Source organism: Poecilia formosa, unplaced genomic scaffold, assembly GCF_000485575.1.
Source record: "Poecilia formosa unplaced genomic scaffold, Poecilia_formosa-5.1.2 Scaffold38, whole genome shotgun sequence".
NCBI classification, from domain to species: domain Eukaryota; kingdom Metazoa; phylum Chordata; class Actinopteri; order Cyprinodontiformes; family Poeciliidae; genus Poecilia; species Poecilia formosa.
In genome coordinates this window covers 3,243,312-3,259,862 of record NW_006799977.1, presented here as the reverse complement: position 1 = coordinate 3,259,862, position 16,551 = coordinate 3,243,312, and the positions used below count along the sequence as shown (strand labels likewise).

At 37.4% G+C, this 16,551-nt stretch overlaps 1 protein-coding gene across 2 annotated transcripts; it reads right to left on the bottom strand.

Annotated features, from left to right (window-relative positions):
• Positions 1-660: 660 nt before the first annotated feature.
• On the bottom strand, positions 661-16,366 carry rexo1 (REX1, RNA exonuclease 1 homolog). Of its 2 annotated transcripts, none has more exons than XM_007550945.2 (16): positions 16,016-16,366; positions 12,445-14,249; positions 11,596-11,697; positions 10,648-10,858; positions 10,439-10,572; positions 9,021-9,158; positions 8,761-8,884; positions 7,215-7,340; positions 5,932-6,072; positions 5,739-5,852; positions 5,582-5,655; positions 4,949-5,059; positions 4,154-4,269; positions 3,940-4,078; positions 2,666-2,786; positions 661-1,687 (listed from the first exon to the last, which is right to left on the bottom strand). In XM_007550945.2, the coding sequence occupies exons 1-16, from the start codon at positions 16,185-16,187 to the stop codon at positions 1,599-1,601; spliced, it is 3,717 nt and encodes a 1,238-aa protein (XP_007551007.1). In that variant the 5' UTR covers positions 16,188-16,366; the 3' UTR covers positions 661-1,598. The 2 variants fall into 2 exon arrangements, with proteins under 2 accessions (XP_007551007.1, XP_007551009.1); XM_007550947.2 differs by having other exon boundaries at positions 10,439-10,569.
• Between the last annotated feature and the right edge of the window lie 185 nt (positions 16,367-16,551).

The window sequence follows — 16,551 nt, the reverse complement described above, 5'->3', positions numbered from 1 at the left end:
TATTTTTTTCCAGTACGATTTAAAAAAGTATTCTGTATAACTAAGTACTGAGTACTGCTTAATCAGATTTAATTTGTAAAATGATGTAAATGTAGACAAAATATAAAATTATATTAGAAATATTGTTTAAGTATATTAATCCAATATTTTTAAAATTATTTCTCTTAAAACATTATTAATACATAAAAAGATGTAAATAAACTAATAATTCAGTTCCTTTGTGAAATAAAAAATATTTTATTACCTAAAATGCAATAACACTAATTCCTTTAAGGTATGATTGATCATTTGTAGATAAATTGATTAATTTAGCATTATGAACTGGATGACAAAATGTACTTAAAACGACATTATATATATATATATATATATATGTGTGTGTGTGTGTGTATGTTTTAGGTATATAGGTTTTCATTTTTATCTTAGGTGCAAAATGTTACAAAAAAATTCTGTACAGTTTTGTCTTAATTGCTGAATGTGTAGTTTTTAAGGCAAATGTCTTTTATTAGAGTCTGTATACTCCAGTTAATGATTAATTGATCACTAAATTAGTTAATTTAGTGATCACGACAATAATCACGATTAATCTGATTAATCGTTTCTGCCCAAATGGAGTTAAGAGTTTGAAGGAGGCATGAAAAATGAAAGACAAACCTTTTCTTTAAGCAAAGATTTTTTAATAGAAAAAGATAAACAATCGAAGGTTTAACAAATACAAAGTAAACTCTTTACAGCACATTTACAGCTCTATTGTATATTTTAAGTCACTGTCAATGAAAATAACTGATAACTGAATTATTTGCCCCGGTTCAGCTCGGTTTGGACTTTTCCATTTCATGATGGAGATCGAGTTTTGCCTCATCGATCCTCAGAGATCCGTGTCGTTTTCGTCATGCAGAGATTGAGATATCAGTGATTTTAATGTGTTTTCTTCAACACATTTAATCAACCTACTACACGCAGTGACTAAAAGCTGCTGAAGCCACCTTTGAAAACTGATGGCATTAATAAGCATGTGGTAGAAAACTAGGAGGTGTGAGTGAAAAAACAAGAGCGTTTATTTATAGAAACCATCGACAGACTAAGACATTAATGCACTTAAGTGTAACTAAGAAGAAGTAACTGTTTTTTCTATTAGAAGTGAATACATCACAGCACATATGAGGTTCTCGGACTTTGGCCCTGTACAACAAGAGCAATTATATTATAGTGCAACGTATGCTGGAGACAGCCCAGCATGAATATTATTATTATATATAGGCTTATATATATATTTATATATATCTATTTGTTAATCAGTACAGTTGAGACAATGCCCCTGCTTTTCAAGTTCTTCCATAGAAAGTTTACGATCATCAAGTTTGAGGCCTGAAAGAAACACTGCTCAAATAAAAATACTTTCCAGCGAACATAATTTAAATCTAAAGTAGCAACAACAGAAAGAAATCAGCGTTCATTAACTCAGGTTCCTATTGCTTTACTGGTTGTGAGTTTCTCCTCTCCTACGACCAACGACTCTGCTGGATTTATCCTCCCTCACCTGTCGAGAGTTGGAGGCCGGAGGTCATCACCGTGGACGCAGAGTTGGAGGGTCAGGGTCATCTCTTGAGCTTTGCGTCCTCTTTAATCTTCCATATCATCAGCTCCATGCAGGCCGACGCGTCCTCGCTGGAGTCGTGGCCCTCCACTGCGAACACAAGCACAAGGTTAGCCGCCCCTTGTTGCTAGGAAACGGGAGGAAACACTGATCATGTGACCAAACGGTGAGGAGGAAATTAATGACATTTGTGAAGGTAGGAACCTCATGGGCGAAGTGGTTAGTTAGACTTTTATTTATTAAGACTGAAACACTTTGGCTAATTGTTTATAGAATCAGTAACACTGGGGAAAAAAATCACTTTTAGCTTTTAAAAATATAATGTTTATTATTCACAGCTGTGACAGAGCTCAGGATTTCTGAATCCAGACTAATGATGGAGTTAATTTTCAACCATTTAAAAGAACATTAAACATCACAAAACCAGAATTTAAGCAGTTTGTGTCTTTATTCCCCAGTTTTGCTGCTGGCACTTTAAATCTTTCTTTTTTATGATTTCTCATTATCAACATGACAAATTCTTCAGATGGGTCACTGAAAAAATATGACAAAACTTTGCCATATTTATCAACACAAAGCTGCATTGACGACCATTTCAGGATCAATAATCATCAAACAAGTTGGACGAATGAAGCTAATGGAAAATTTTAACCTTTTTAATAGAAATATTATGATTTGGAGTAGCATACTATAAATAAAGAAGTAAAAGCTTCCACAGCAGCAACAGTGACCTCTGCTGGTGATTTGAGCATATTACACAAACTAACCCAAGAAACAAAATATTCATCTGGAGCAGAATTAGTCCACAATTTGTCTCTGTTTTTATTTACAACTTTGTTGGGTTTTAGTTTTGTTGAACTCTTAACAAGAAGATTTGTGTTTGGTTGACTTTTTTTGTTGCTACTTGGCAGTAAAGTGTTGGAAAGTCGGTGTATTTTTCAACAGTCTTATTTCGTGAGTTATAGCTTAGATAAAATAAATAATTGTTGGAAAAAGAATAAGTTGTTCTAACTGCACAGCTTAAAAAAACAAAAACGTATCTACAGGTTGTCTGATGGATTTTCTCACCGTTGTCCTGGATGATGCGTTTGAGGTAATCGGCCATCAGGGTCTTCAAGGCACGTTTGTAGGGCAGACCGAGGCGGTGAGGAAAAACGATGGCCGTGTCTACGACTGAGCTGTGGATGAGCTGGAAACAGACGGGAAATAAAATAAACCTTACTCTTTAAAAATACTGTTTTTAGTCGATTTGTTTACTGGAAAGAAAAACATTTTTATCTCAAAAAGGGACTAGATTGCTCTGTCAGACGTTAAATTTGTGCAACAAGTTGCAGATTTTTGTTAAAGCAGCACTTTTTGTCCTCAATTAGTTACATTTATGGACTTCAGTTCGAGAAAGGCAATATTATTATTATTATTATTTAGTTCACCAAATACTGCAAAACAAAACAAACATTATAGACTAGCAAAGCAAATAATTGATCTACAAAATAACCAACTAGAAAAGCAAAGAGAAACAAAACCCCAAAAAAATATAAATTAAACTGGATAAAACTTGAGAAATTAACTTTGACCATTTAAAATCTGCATGAAGTCCTGAGGCAGCAGTTTTCTTCATGATTCTGTAAACAATAAAACATTTCTGGAACAAAAACATTTTTTGTGTTGCATAAGATTCTAATTTTCTGAGAATATTTAGTAGTTGTTTTGTTTTTTCAAAATAAAAATCATCAAAACAACTGAAATAAACAACTTAAACATATCACCAACTGTGTATAATGAAAATAAAACTAATTTTGTAATCAATTTAATAAAATCCCATTTCATTTAACATAAAGTAGAATATAAATGACAGATTATGCATTACCTGTAGGCATATTTTTTACCTTGTCACAAACTAAATTACCCATTTTTAAAAACTACATACACTGCAAAAACAATCTTACCAAGTATTTTTAGTCTAATTTCTAGTGCAAATATCTTAGTAAAGTTGAATTAAGACAAAACTAACTTATAAGTAACTTTTCAGCAAGATGTAGGACTTTATTTAAGTCAATAAAAATATAGATGAAAACGTTCTAGTTAAAACATGGGAAATATATCTTGTTATAAGTGAATTTATAAGAACTTTTTTATCAATATTAAGGAATTATTTATTTAAATCAAACTCCTTTATCTTGTTATTAATTTCTTCGTCTTATTTCAAGTGTACCGAGATATTTGTGGTAAAAACTACACTAAAAATACTTGGTAAGATTTTGTGATTTTTCAGTGTGGATATATTTCTGCAGCTCAAACAACAAGCGGCTGGAGAAGATGAAGAAGAGGATGATGAAGGTCACCTTTAGTGCGAGCAAGTCGCTCTCCAGACTGTGTCCGATGAGGACGGACTCCGCCCTGAACATGCTGAGCAGAACCGCCTGAACGTCTCTCAGGGTGATGGTGGCGTTCACCAAGTCTTCCTCAGTGACGCCTGAGAATCTGTGAGAGAGACGCAGCTCCGTCACACCTGCAGCCATCCAAGATGGCGCCGGGAGTCGCTTCCTATTCCCTCACCGTGTGTTGTAGTCAACCACTTTGCTGTCGGGCTTCACAAACGTGTCGTAGATGACCTTCATCTCGGAGTCGATGACGGTGACCCTGGTCAGCTCCAGGCCCTGCTTAGTGTAGCACTGATCACACAGACAGGAAAACAACCAATTAAAGCTAAGCTACGCTAACGTTAACCATATTTATTCATTTATTTTTCTTTGTTTGTTTTTGAGGGATTAAAATTTTGGACAATCAGGATTTATTTTGTTTTTTACAAGTTTTATTTATTTGGACTTTGAACTGAGGTCAACTCTACGCCACAATGTGTCAGGTAGCATTTATTTTAAATGTCGCCTGACACAAAATAAATGTCAAATGTCTGCGGAAGAGGATTAGGATCGATGGAAAGAAAAAGAAAACTGACTTTTTTTTTCAGAATTCCGACTTAACCTCAGATTTCTGGCTGAGGAGATCCTGATAACTAAACCATTTCTTATTAAAAAACTTTTTTTTTACAGTTTTAAAATGTTTTTTTTTTCCTAGTAAAAAAGCCTCTTTTATACTAATATTCTCCTAATTAAAGAAAAATTCTCGTATCCTTGCCCTAGCGCTCCATCGTACAACTGATAGAACAGATGACTGAATTAAAAGTAATTTTTTTAGAAATATTTAAGTGACGTCTTTTTTTAGAAAAGAAAGCGGGCAGAAAAAACACATTGCACGTGGCATTAAAAAAATCAGGGATTTTCTGATTAAGTCAAGCTGCCCAGCTGTGCAGCGACTCGAGGTGATTCTTCTTCCTGTTTCTCTCCAACTCACCATCTCACAGTCCAAAGCGAACACTCCGCCGTTTCCGTCCGGTGGCAGCTGTTTGCTGAACGTCGACACGAAGCCGTCCAGGGATTCTTTACGGCCGTCCTGCACATGTTGCTACGGAAACGCAGAGAAAATTAAACGATCAGAGATGAATATTAGAAAATTAAAGGAGCTACATGAAGATTTTTAAAGTTTCCCTAAAAATCCAAAGCAATATCTTGGCTAATCTGATTTGATACTTAATAACCAAATAACCAACATTAAATAAAAGATGTAATACATAAATATACTAATAAATAAATAACAATAGTTTTTAAAAAAACTAAAGATTAAATAAACACACAGCTTTAAGTTTTAGCATCTGTAACTAAAGTTAATACCACTATTAACACTATTATAATACTACTAATATAGCACTTAAAAAGTAAAACACAATCTTAAAAATAATAAAGTGACTTGGTTACACTTAATTACTTCTTTCTAAACAATGAAATGGGTTGGATGATTAATTTTAGTGCCTGTCCAGCTGATAAACGTAACATGTGAATGTTTATTTTAGGGTTTTACTACCTCTAGAATAATCTTTGACTCCATATCTTTCTAATATATGAGGATATTATCGTTTTGCTGTGATACCTTTGCTATCTGGCATCCAGGAGCTCCAACAGCAGCCGAGCAGCAGCTGTACGTCGTCTCCCAGCCGCCAGCGACTGAGGAGAATAAAACACGTTGAGGAGACGACTGACTCAGGAGGAAAGAAAACTCAGGAGGAAAGAAAACTCAGAGCGTTTACCTCTGTGCCTGCGTAAACGCCCCCAGTGGTAGCTGCACTCCTCTCTGCGGACACAGCTGCCGTTGACGCTGACCTTATACTCGGCGCCACAGCGGCAGCATATCCTGCCGAACGCTGCAGGAAGATTAGCAAAAACCTGTTAGCTGAAAGCGTGGTGCTGGTTTGAGACGGACGGCGCTGCGTGTTTCCTCACGGTCTGGGCAGATCTTTTTCTCCGGCTGGTTGTAGATGACGGCCTTGCCCGAGACCTCGGGGTTCAGCCGCGGGTAGCCGTGCTCCTGCAGCTGCTCCTCTGTCATTAGGTACGCCTGCAGCTTCCTGTACAGGCTGGCGCCTACACAAACAGCAGAGCAACAACTAAATCTATCACAGTCTCCTAAAACAAAATTAGACACAAATCTGACTTTTTCCAAATGCGACATATATCCAGAAATATCCACAGCTGGTTAGTAATTAGTTACATTTACTTGAGTAACTTTTTTTACTTACGCTGTACTTTTTACTTTTACTTCAGTAATTTTATTATGAAGTATTTCTACTTCATAACATTTCTGGATTTTCTACCCACTGAATGAAAAACAAAGATGTTTTAACCAAAAAATTGACCAGACAAAGACACACACCTGCAGCTTTTGTTAGAGTCTCATAAGTTTTTCACTGAAAGAAAATGATTTGGAAACATTTTCTTTTGCCTGACTTTGTTATTTTTTTGTTACTTATCTGAATTATTGTCATTTTCGTACTTAAAATACCAAAATTTCCACTTAATTCTATATTTTTGTCCATCTGATGATGTAATTTTTAGATTTTAAATGATTGATGATTTGATCTGTTACTCAGTACTTGAGTAGACAAATACTTTTTTACTCTCACTTAAGAAATGTCTTGAATGGCTACTTTTTACTTTTACTTGAGTAAAAATATGTTCAAGTAGTGCTAATATTACTTGAGCAAAAGTAAAAAGAAGCCAACCAAGAAATTCCTCAACTAGGAGTAAAAAAGCATTTGGTAAAAAAAGTCTACTCAAGTTTTGAGTAACAGATAAAATTATCATTCATACATTGATTTAAGTAACAAAAAATGACAAAATCAGGCAAGAGAAAATGTTTCCTAATCAGTTTCTTTCAATAAAAAAGCAAAAAGGAAACTTGGGGATCAGAAAAGGTTTAATTTATTAATTTTCTTGTTATTTAGCTGGAGCGCCGTTAGCATGAGGTCATGGGTTGGTGACCCTCAGGTTGTCACATGGCAGCTTGAACAGACCTGCTACTGTGAAACTGCTTCTGCACTGTAAGCAGCACCTCACAGGAAAAAACGGTCTTCTTTTTGTTTTTTTAGAAATATAATCTGCGCTTTCTGCTGCCAAGCATGTGATCAAGTGACACATAAAGAGCTGAATCCAGAAAAACACAAACACGAAGAGAGAAATGAGCACATGTGTCATCTGATCTGAAATGGAGGCCATGTGTTTTTTACCGGAGAGTTTCTCCTCCTGCTGTTTGCCCGACCGGTTGACAGTGAAGCTGGTTGTGGCTGCAAGACGACCTCCCAGAACCTCCTCATGGGACTGCGCCTTTCGCCTAGCTGCAAGCCCAGAATCCTCTGCAGAAAATGCAAAACAGATCCACTGGCTGTCATTTCATTCATGATAAAGCAGAGGAGCTGTACAACACACAAATTTTCACTTCCTCGTATTTCTTGTAACAAATGTGGATGAAATGTTTTCCTCATCCAACATAAAAAATCTGAAAATTTATTTACAATTGTAATGTTTCAATTGTTGATTTTTGTGTTTTTTATGACGTGAAGCACTTTGAACAGTCTTGTTGCTGAAATGTGCTGTGCAAATAAAATTTGATTTACAAACAACTCTGATGAACATAAATAATTTAAAAACTAAGATCAAATCAATATATTCAATTTCAGATTTCAGTCCATTTGAGTTCAAACTATGACTGGGCGACTTGGCTTAAAAATTAAATCTCTAATCGGATTTAAATAGTTTTTTTTTTTCTAAAAAAGAAATTAGAAATGACAGAAAATAGTTTGAAAAAGTGACTTTTATTTAAGTTTTAACCTTTTGTTACTTGTATAAAAGAGTATCAAGGCCAGGCTACAAGAATGTTTGTTTGTTTATGAGAATGTAGTCATAATATTAGCAAAATTAAGATGCAATTTTACTAGAAGAAAGCCTTAAAATTAGAAGAAAAAAGTAGTTTTTATGAGAAAAAGCTTCATGATTCGTGTGGTTCTTTCTTTAAAACAGACACATTTGTTTGCTCAATCCTTTCAAAGTCTTGATAAAATATTTCCTTATCTGTAAATCTTGTACCAAATTATAACTTCAAAAGTTGCCCAACATTCCTCACTTAAATGTTTCACTCATTTAAAATTTCTCATAAAATAAGTATTTCATTCTCCTGGTAGTACGACTTTATTCTGGTAATATTATGACTTTGTTCTCACATTATTTTGACTCTGTTATCTTAAAATATTAATTAATAATTTGTCGTAGAGTTGACCTGAATTCAAAGTCCAAATAATTAGAAAACACGCTTGTCAAACAAGATGGCGGCTCTGTGCTGACATCACTCTGAACTATGGAAACCCAACGGTTGTATTGCTGAAAAAAATCCAAATTATCCAGAAATTAAATCTTCAAGAAACAAAAATGATTTATTAATCAGACCTAGTTCAAACATAACATCTATTATAGTGAATCTGATTAAATCAAATCTGACATTTGCCGCTTAGCATCTTTTAGATGAAGCCATAGTTTCCTGACAGGCTTAAAAGGTATCAGTCAGGGGAAGAGTACAAAAAAATCGTCATTATTAAATACAATGCAGAAAGTACTCGATTTGAATGTATTTTATTGAGTTTTAATGTAAGAAATCATTTCCTTTTGCTGCTTTTGAAGCTGCAGGTTATGTTGTGAATTGATTCTTAGATTTACTATAGCCTGATTTTTTTAAACCACAACAGGATTTAAACTTTATAGATGGAAGTTGAGACTACATACTTTTGACAGGCGACGAACACGAGCTGCTTTTTCCCCGAAGCTTCTTCAGCGTGTTGACGGCAACGTTGAGGTAGATGTTTTTACTACTACTGCGCTCGTACACCAGCTTCTCCTCATCAAGGGCCTGAAACAACCGTCACAACCATCTTTAAGTGAAAACGCCAACCAAACATCCACCACAGTCAGTCAAACGAGCGGTTCTGTTAATAAACGACACAAACCGACTCTAGCAGAGCAGAAAGAAGAGAAAACGTTCACACCATCTGAAATGCAGCCTCCTCTGACGGGCAAAACTTGACACATTCGTCTATGAACGTGTTGAGGTAGCGCTGGCGGATGTTGGTGGGAACTTTCGCTCCGAACTCAGTGGGGATGACCGGGCGCCTCATGGAGGAGCTCTGGGGGAAAAAAAGCAAACATGCAGAGAAGAGAGTCACGTAAAAAAAATCTGAATTTACACATTGTTTCTTAAGACCTTTAGAAGATTTTAAGGAGCATTCACACCAGCTCTGTTTAGTCCGCTTTAATCCAACTCTAGCGTGTTCGCCTAAAAAGTCCGGTTTGCTTGAGGAGGTGTGAAATCTGACGCGAACCACATTACTGCCTATACTGCAAAAACACACAATCTTACCAAGTATTTTGCTCTAGTTTCTAGTACAAATATCTTATTATTACACTTAAAATAAGACAAACTAGCTTACAAGTAACTTTTCAGCAAGAAATAGGGGCTTGTTTTAAGTCGGTAATTCCTTAATTTTGCTGAGAAAATACTTGTTCCACTGGCAGATTAGTACAGATATTTTTCACTTTAAATGTAAAATAGTCTGCCAGTGGAACTAGTACTAGTTGGAGATAGCTCCAAAAGCAGGAAACTGACTACAGCACAGGGCATTTTGGGTAATTGCAATAAAAACAAACACACGAGTTGAGCCCTAGCAGAAGAAATGGTTTGTGGTCCGACAACTACTAAAACCTGGAACTACTCTATTTACATTCTGTGAAGAACGCTGCAAAAACACAAAATCTCAAAGTATTTTGTCTAGTTTTTGTGCAATATATCAAAATGGCATAAAACTAACGTAAAAGTAGCTTTTCAGAAGCTAGAAGAGCTTGTTTTAAGTAAATAATTTCTTATTAATGAAAAAGTAATAGTTCCACTGGTAGATTATTTTAACTTAAATCAAGACATTATTCCTCATGTTAAAACTGAAATAACGCGTCAGTGACACTAATACTTTTTAAATCAATATTAAGGAATTATTGACTTAAAAAAATCTCCTGTTTCTTGCCGAAAAGTTACTTGAAAGTTAGTATAGTCTTAATTCAAGAGTACTAAGATATTTATACTAGAAACTATAGAAAAATAATTGTTGAGATTTTGTGTTTTTGGAAAGGAAGTTGCGCTCAGTTTCTTGTTCAGGAGTTTTCGTGTCGTTTCCTTCATTAGTTTTTGCTACAGCGCCACCACAGGTGAGGGAGTGAACAGGTTTTTGAAATAGTTTGGTTTGTTTGACACAGTGCAGTGTGAAAGCAAACTGTACCATCTGAAAATGTAACAAATGTTGCAACTTTGGTCCCCAATCAGTCTAACCCCAGATTTCCAGCACTGTGCAGAAATAAAAAACACAAGAGGCACTAGATATCCATAAGATTATCAACATGAATAGTTAAAAAACACCTTCATGGTGGGTGTGTGTGCCGTCCTCTTCTGCGCCACCGTAGACGAGGTTTTGGACAGAATGCCAGCTGTGGTTTGGCTCTTCACCCCCTGGGGAGTCTCACTGGCAGCTGGTTTCCCATGTGCTGGACCTGCTGGGACAAACGCCAACATTTGACTAATTATAGAGCCAAACACAAACTTTCAACCAGAGCCGGGGGGCGTCCTACTCGTCTTGGTGGAGGTTATCTGAGGATTGGGCCGGTGAGCGATTCTCTTCTTCTCCCCGGCAAAGCCGGAGGTCGAGCTCTGTGAGGCAGCTTTGACTGACGCTGAAAGCTGGGCGGCTTGCTGCTGGGCCAGCTGCATACGCTGGAAGCAGACCTCCTGCGGAGTGGGCCGCTTGTATGGCCGGACCACCGTCTTTGAAGGTGCATCGGTCTGGAAAGTAACAACAAAAATATTGGTATTATGAAAGTATGTGAACACATCACTGAAAAACACACAATTTACACTATTTTTGTCTAGTTTCTGGTGAAGATATATTAGTAAACTTGAAATAAGACAAAACTAACTTAAAAGTAACTTTTCAGGAAGATATAGAAATTACATCTTCTTAGTATGACTTTAACTCTGCCTCTGAGTTTGTTCTAGTACTATATTCAATTCTTAGAATACTGTATTCTAAAATAAAATCAAAGTACAGGATTAGCTTTAAAGAGAGACTTTTATGACACAGAAACCTGATCAGAGCATCTCTCTGGAATGTTTCCACTGAATCATATAAGGAAAACCCCTGAGCTCTGATTTACATGTACATGTTTCATATCTTGGTTTTACTTCCTTGTTTCTCTGTCGCCACCACCTGAAGCTCCACCTCAATTTAGAAATAAAAGCATCACAGAACGGTGTGAAGTAAATACTACAGGGGATTTTTCCCACTCTTCACATAAAGGTCAGACTTTCAAAGGTAAACAAGAAACTCCCTCTGATTCAGTTGATATTTCAGACGTTCCTGTTCTTCCATCTGCTAACACAAAGCTTGATGTTGTTTCTACAAAATACCATCATTGTTTGCAAATATTACCTGTGCATGAGTGACTAAAGTTATAGGAAGTGTTTGCACATAAAATAAAATGTACCATACAATTAAAATGTTTCAAAAGTGTCTCACTTACATCTCCTTTGGCAACGAAATGGGACACTCTCTTCTTTTGGCCGGGGAAGAGTGTGGTTAAAGTGCTATCTGTGCTTCTTTCCTCCTCTGAATCCCTGGAAGCCTGAAAAAGGAAAAGAAGAACAGATAACTACCACGCTTGAACTGAAAAACAACAAAATATTAAATACTTTTGTCTAGTTTCTTGTGAAAATACTTGAAATAACTCTTAACTTTCAAGGAACTTTTCAGCAAAATTTAGGAGATTGTTTTAAGTTAATAACGCCTTAATATTCTTTTAAAAAATTACTAGATCCACTGACAAATGTTTTCACTTATAACATGTTGGTATAAGTGAAATAATATGTCAGTGGAACTAGTAATTTTTTATCAATATTGACTCAAAACAAGCATCTATATTTTGCTGAAAAATGACTGCAAGTTACTTTTGCCTTGCTCTCTCGCATATATTTTCACTAAAAGCCAAACAAAAACACTTTGAAAGACTTTGTGTTATTTCACTGAGTTATTAGGAGTGCACTGATTGCAGCTTTCTGGCCGATCACGGATTACCGATCTTTGAAAGCCTGATTCTGATTCTGATTTTGGCCGCTACCAATTTTTAATAATTTTTTTTGTCTGAAATGTTGCTAAAAATAGCAAGAAAGTCACTGAGTTGGTAAAAGTGGTTGATTAACTGTAAACATGCAGACATGACCTGGTGGGCCGGCTTCACATGTAAGTGTCGGCCGATCACAGATCTCCCAAATGTAAGGAAATCAATAAATCGGCTGGTCGATAAATTTGTGCACTCCTAGAAGTTATAAAGTGAATGAAAAGTAAAAGAGAAGTAGACGAAAAACAGCAGCACCTGCTTTGCTTGCCTTCCCTTGTCCTCCTTCTTCACATCGTTGGATTCGTTGAAGATCCGCAAACACTCCTCCATCGGATCCGAGTCGAAGTCCAGATCGTCCTGAAACATGGAGAAGTCGACTCGGACGTCGTCAGGCTCCTCCCAGCTCGACCTGCTGCGTTCCGGTTCCCCGTCGGCCTCGTCCTCAGAGGAAGATGGCGTCCTCTCTGAAGCCTTCCTCTTGCTCAGAAGTCCCCTCTTTAACGCGTCGGCTGATTTCCTGACCAGGACTTCCTCCGGCTCGTCGTCATAGTCCACTTCCATCGGGTCAGCCTCCTCAGGGCTCTCATCTCCAAACAGATCTACGTGGCTCAGACTCAGACTCTTGTCTTCAAGTTTCTTTTTTGATGAGCTGGCGCTTTGCTTTGCTTTAGCCGGGCTCCCCTTGCAGCTGCTGGAGCTGCTTTTGCTTTTCTTAACGTCCTTTTCTCTTCTACTGCTGTCCAGTTTGCCGTTTCTGTTCTGGCTGTCTTTATTCTTGCTTTGGTCTTTCTCACGGTCCGATGGTTTCAGTTTTTTGCTTTCTCGTGTGTCCTTGTCTTGTTCACTTAAGGCTCTCTTAAGTTTTTCCACCATCTTGCTCTTGCTCTCATATCTCTTTTCATCCCTGCCTTCTCTCTGAACTTTATCCTTCACCTTTAGTGTATTTTTACTATCATCTTTCTGATTTTTGTTCTCCTTCTTTGCAGAGTCTTGCTTAAAGTTCTTACAAAATAATTTGTCTTTTGCACTACTGCTGCTACCACTGCTACTTTTAACACCAGATGATTTCTTTCCTTCTTTATCGATATTTTGTGTTTTCTCCAGTTTGCTAATTTTACCATGACCACTTTGATCTGCCAGCTTCTTTTTCTCCAAGTTCTCCTTTTGTTTGGTATTTTCCTGTGAGTCTAAGTCCTGTGCAAGCTCCTCCTTGTTCCTCTGTGTAAGAGCGCCCTTTATACTTTTACTCCTGTCTTTTGTGTCTTTCCCCAAAGCATCTCTGGCCGACACAATGTTGGCCTTTCTTTGCTGGAGATTGCTAAGCGATGTGGGTCGGTACTCCGTTCCAGAGCTCTCCCCATCAGAGTCGGAGATGGTGTACTTTTTTAAGTCTATACTCGCCTGCTGTGGCTTTTTCCCAGATGTGCCACTCTCCTTATCTGAAGCATCCAGCCGATATGCCTTCTTATAATCAGTCTTAACTGGATGTGAACCCTCATCTCTCTTGTTTTTCACTGCGATCCCTGCAGAGTAGTTGGACAGAGGGTCATACTCCATATCCGTAGACGGCCTAGAATTGTCCAGAGTGTATTTGCACTTTGCAGAGGATGCAGTGTTCAGATACTTGGGGCTCTGGGGAGGACAGGGCACTCGTGTCCGAGACTGAGGCTTTTTCAGGGAAGTGGGAACATATTCCATAGAGCTGCTGTTGCTGGACCTCTGACTGTCTGAATCCAAGGTGTACTTGCTGCAGCCCGGGGTGGGATCGTATCCTCCCGATGTGATCTGATAGCTCCCAGGGTCGTAGGCCAGGTGCGAGGCCGGTGCTTGGCTTTTAGCGACGTTGGATGAAGACGAACCGGTCTTCTCAGTGGGACTGTAAGGTTCATCTCCGATGCGAGAGAGCTTCCGCTGTTCTCGCTCCACCTCGCCACGGACTTCCTCGATGGCTCTGTTGACCATCTCCAAGACGCCGCTGAGGTCCCCAGAAGGAGCAGGCTGCCCATTCTGCTGCTCCTGAGGACTCACTACTTCTGGGTTGAAGGGATCGTAACCCTGGTCTGCAAGAAACACAGCAACAAAATAATAATTATCAATATTAACTGATATCGACTGATCGATGGCAGATTATTTGACTTATTACATGGGAAAATGTCGTTTTAAGTAAAATAGTATTCCAATGGGACTAGCACATTTAGCACAGTATTAAGGATTTAATTACCTAAAACAAGCTCCTATATCTTTGGTACTTTGTAAGTTTCTGGTATCTTATTTCAAGCTTGCTTTGATATTTCCACAAGAATCTAGACAAAAAAAAAACACTACTTGGTAAGACTTTGTGTTTTTGCAGTGTAACTTTCCTCCCAATAACTCATGAAGATTTGGCTCAAAGCATGCAGTACCAACATTATTTTTAAATACTGACATGACAAATGCAGATTTTTAAAAAGTTTTTACTTTTTTTTTTTGCATGGAATAAATCCTGCATTAATTAACAAACAATGTCTATTTCCATTTTGTTGCCATTTGCATGTGTGTGTGTGTGTGTGTGTGTTTTGGGAGCCATGTGGATTTTGTTTGGTCATGTGACGACCAAAGTGATGCAGCACAGGATTGTGGGGTGTTTAATTGACGTAAAGGAAAAACATAAGCTGTGTTATTGTTTTTTCACAGTGTTGAATAGGTGGGAAAAAATATGCAATAGTAGTAAATATTGGTCATCTGTACTAACAGCAATATTAATTTCAGCTTTCAACTTCACTGTGCAGCCCAAATTATTCATTAGATAATGTACAAATCGGATGAAAAATAAACAAGAGAATAAAAGTTTGAACATCTGGGAAACTTTCCAGATAGAAAAAGAGAGAAAATCTTGGATGAAAAGGCTATTAATGTTGTAAAAAAAAATCACAACTACTTTATCTCAAAGAAAGAAACAAGTCAAGTAGTCTTGTAAATTGCTACTTTTAAAACCAAATATTGGATTTAAGGAAGGGTGGACTCTTTAAAGAGAGATGTTTCAAGACTCGCTTCATGTTGCAAAAACCAAACTCCAAAGAAACATAATGACAACTACAGGAGGAGTGAAAAATATTGCTACTGGGACTCTATTAGAGGATGCATGTGCTTACTTTTTTATTTTATCTCAGCAGCCTTGTCTGATTTATTATTAAATGTCTGTGCTATAATAATTTCCAGGGTTGTATCTTTCGGGGTGAACCTCTATTTTTCCAAGAAAGCAAAATGATTAACGATGCAGACACCGTGAAATACAGGTAGCTTTATATGACAGGTAAAGTGATTTTTAAAAAGTATCTTTATTTATTTTTTCAAATACTGGAGTATGATTAAGAGATGTAGTTCATATGTTTTTGCAGAAACACTTGCCTTGTAAAGCCATTTATTTTCTCATGTTTCATCCCCAAACTTCAAAATATTATACTGGCATTTTAAATATCAAAAAATAAATTCACAATTTAACTGACATAATAAGGCCATTTTAATTAACCAATTTAACTGAAGTCAAATGTTTTTAAGTACTTCTCCTAAACCGTCTTTGGACCAAAAAGCAACACAATTCTCTTTGTAATGCTCTACATTAGGATGCTCTAATGTTTTTGTGGTGTAAATTTATATCCAAATAGCTTTAAAATTGTCTCTCAGCTTGCAGTAGTAACAAAACGGTAGGAGCATCACTAGAAACATAGCGAAACCTAGCCTAGCTTTCACTTCAGAGCAACGGGACACGGAAGGTGTAATAAATATATTCTGTTCAATTTTGTCGCAACAGAAGACAAAGAAAGTGAACATTCAACTAAATTAGCACCTTTTTGTCCAGACTGCAGCTTTTTAACGTCTCCGTAGGACGGCCGACTCTGCCGGCTGTGTCTGAAGTGACAGTACGGTCTGTTACACCCATTTCTACTGCCTTTGCCGTCGTTGTAGTCCGCGTAAAACGGACAGTCAATCCCTCGGAAGAAGCCGGTGGACCTTAACATTATCTCCGGATTGTCGTCTCATGCCCGCACGTCCTCCACGGGCTTTGTTTTCCGCGTCGGGTTTCTCAAACAACCAGCAAACTGGAACAATAACAGCGTCCCTAAGGCGCCATGACAGACTGGATGTGAAGCGCGAAAGTCTCGCGTGAGTTGCCGCTCGATCACGTCAGAGGGATGGCGGAAACGAAACCAGGTTCCAAGAGACTCGAAACACCATGACCGTTGGAACCGTTATGAACATGGCTTTATCTCCAATGAAAGCCTTATTTTGAATTATAGGTTCAGCGTTCTATTGGTTTATAGTTTGTCTCAACACGTCGTTCACTAATAAAATAACTACGCTTTTTAATTGCATGATCATACA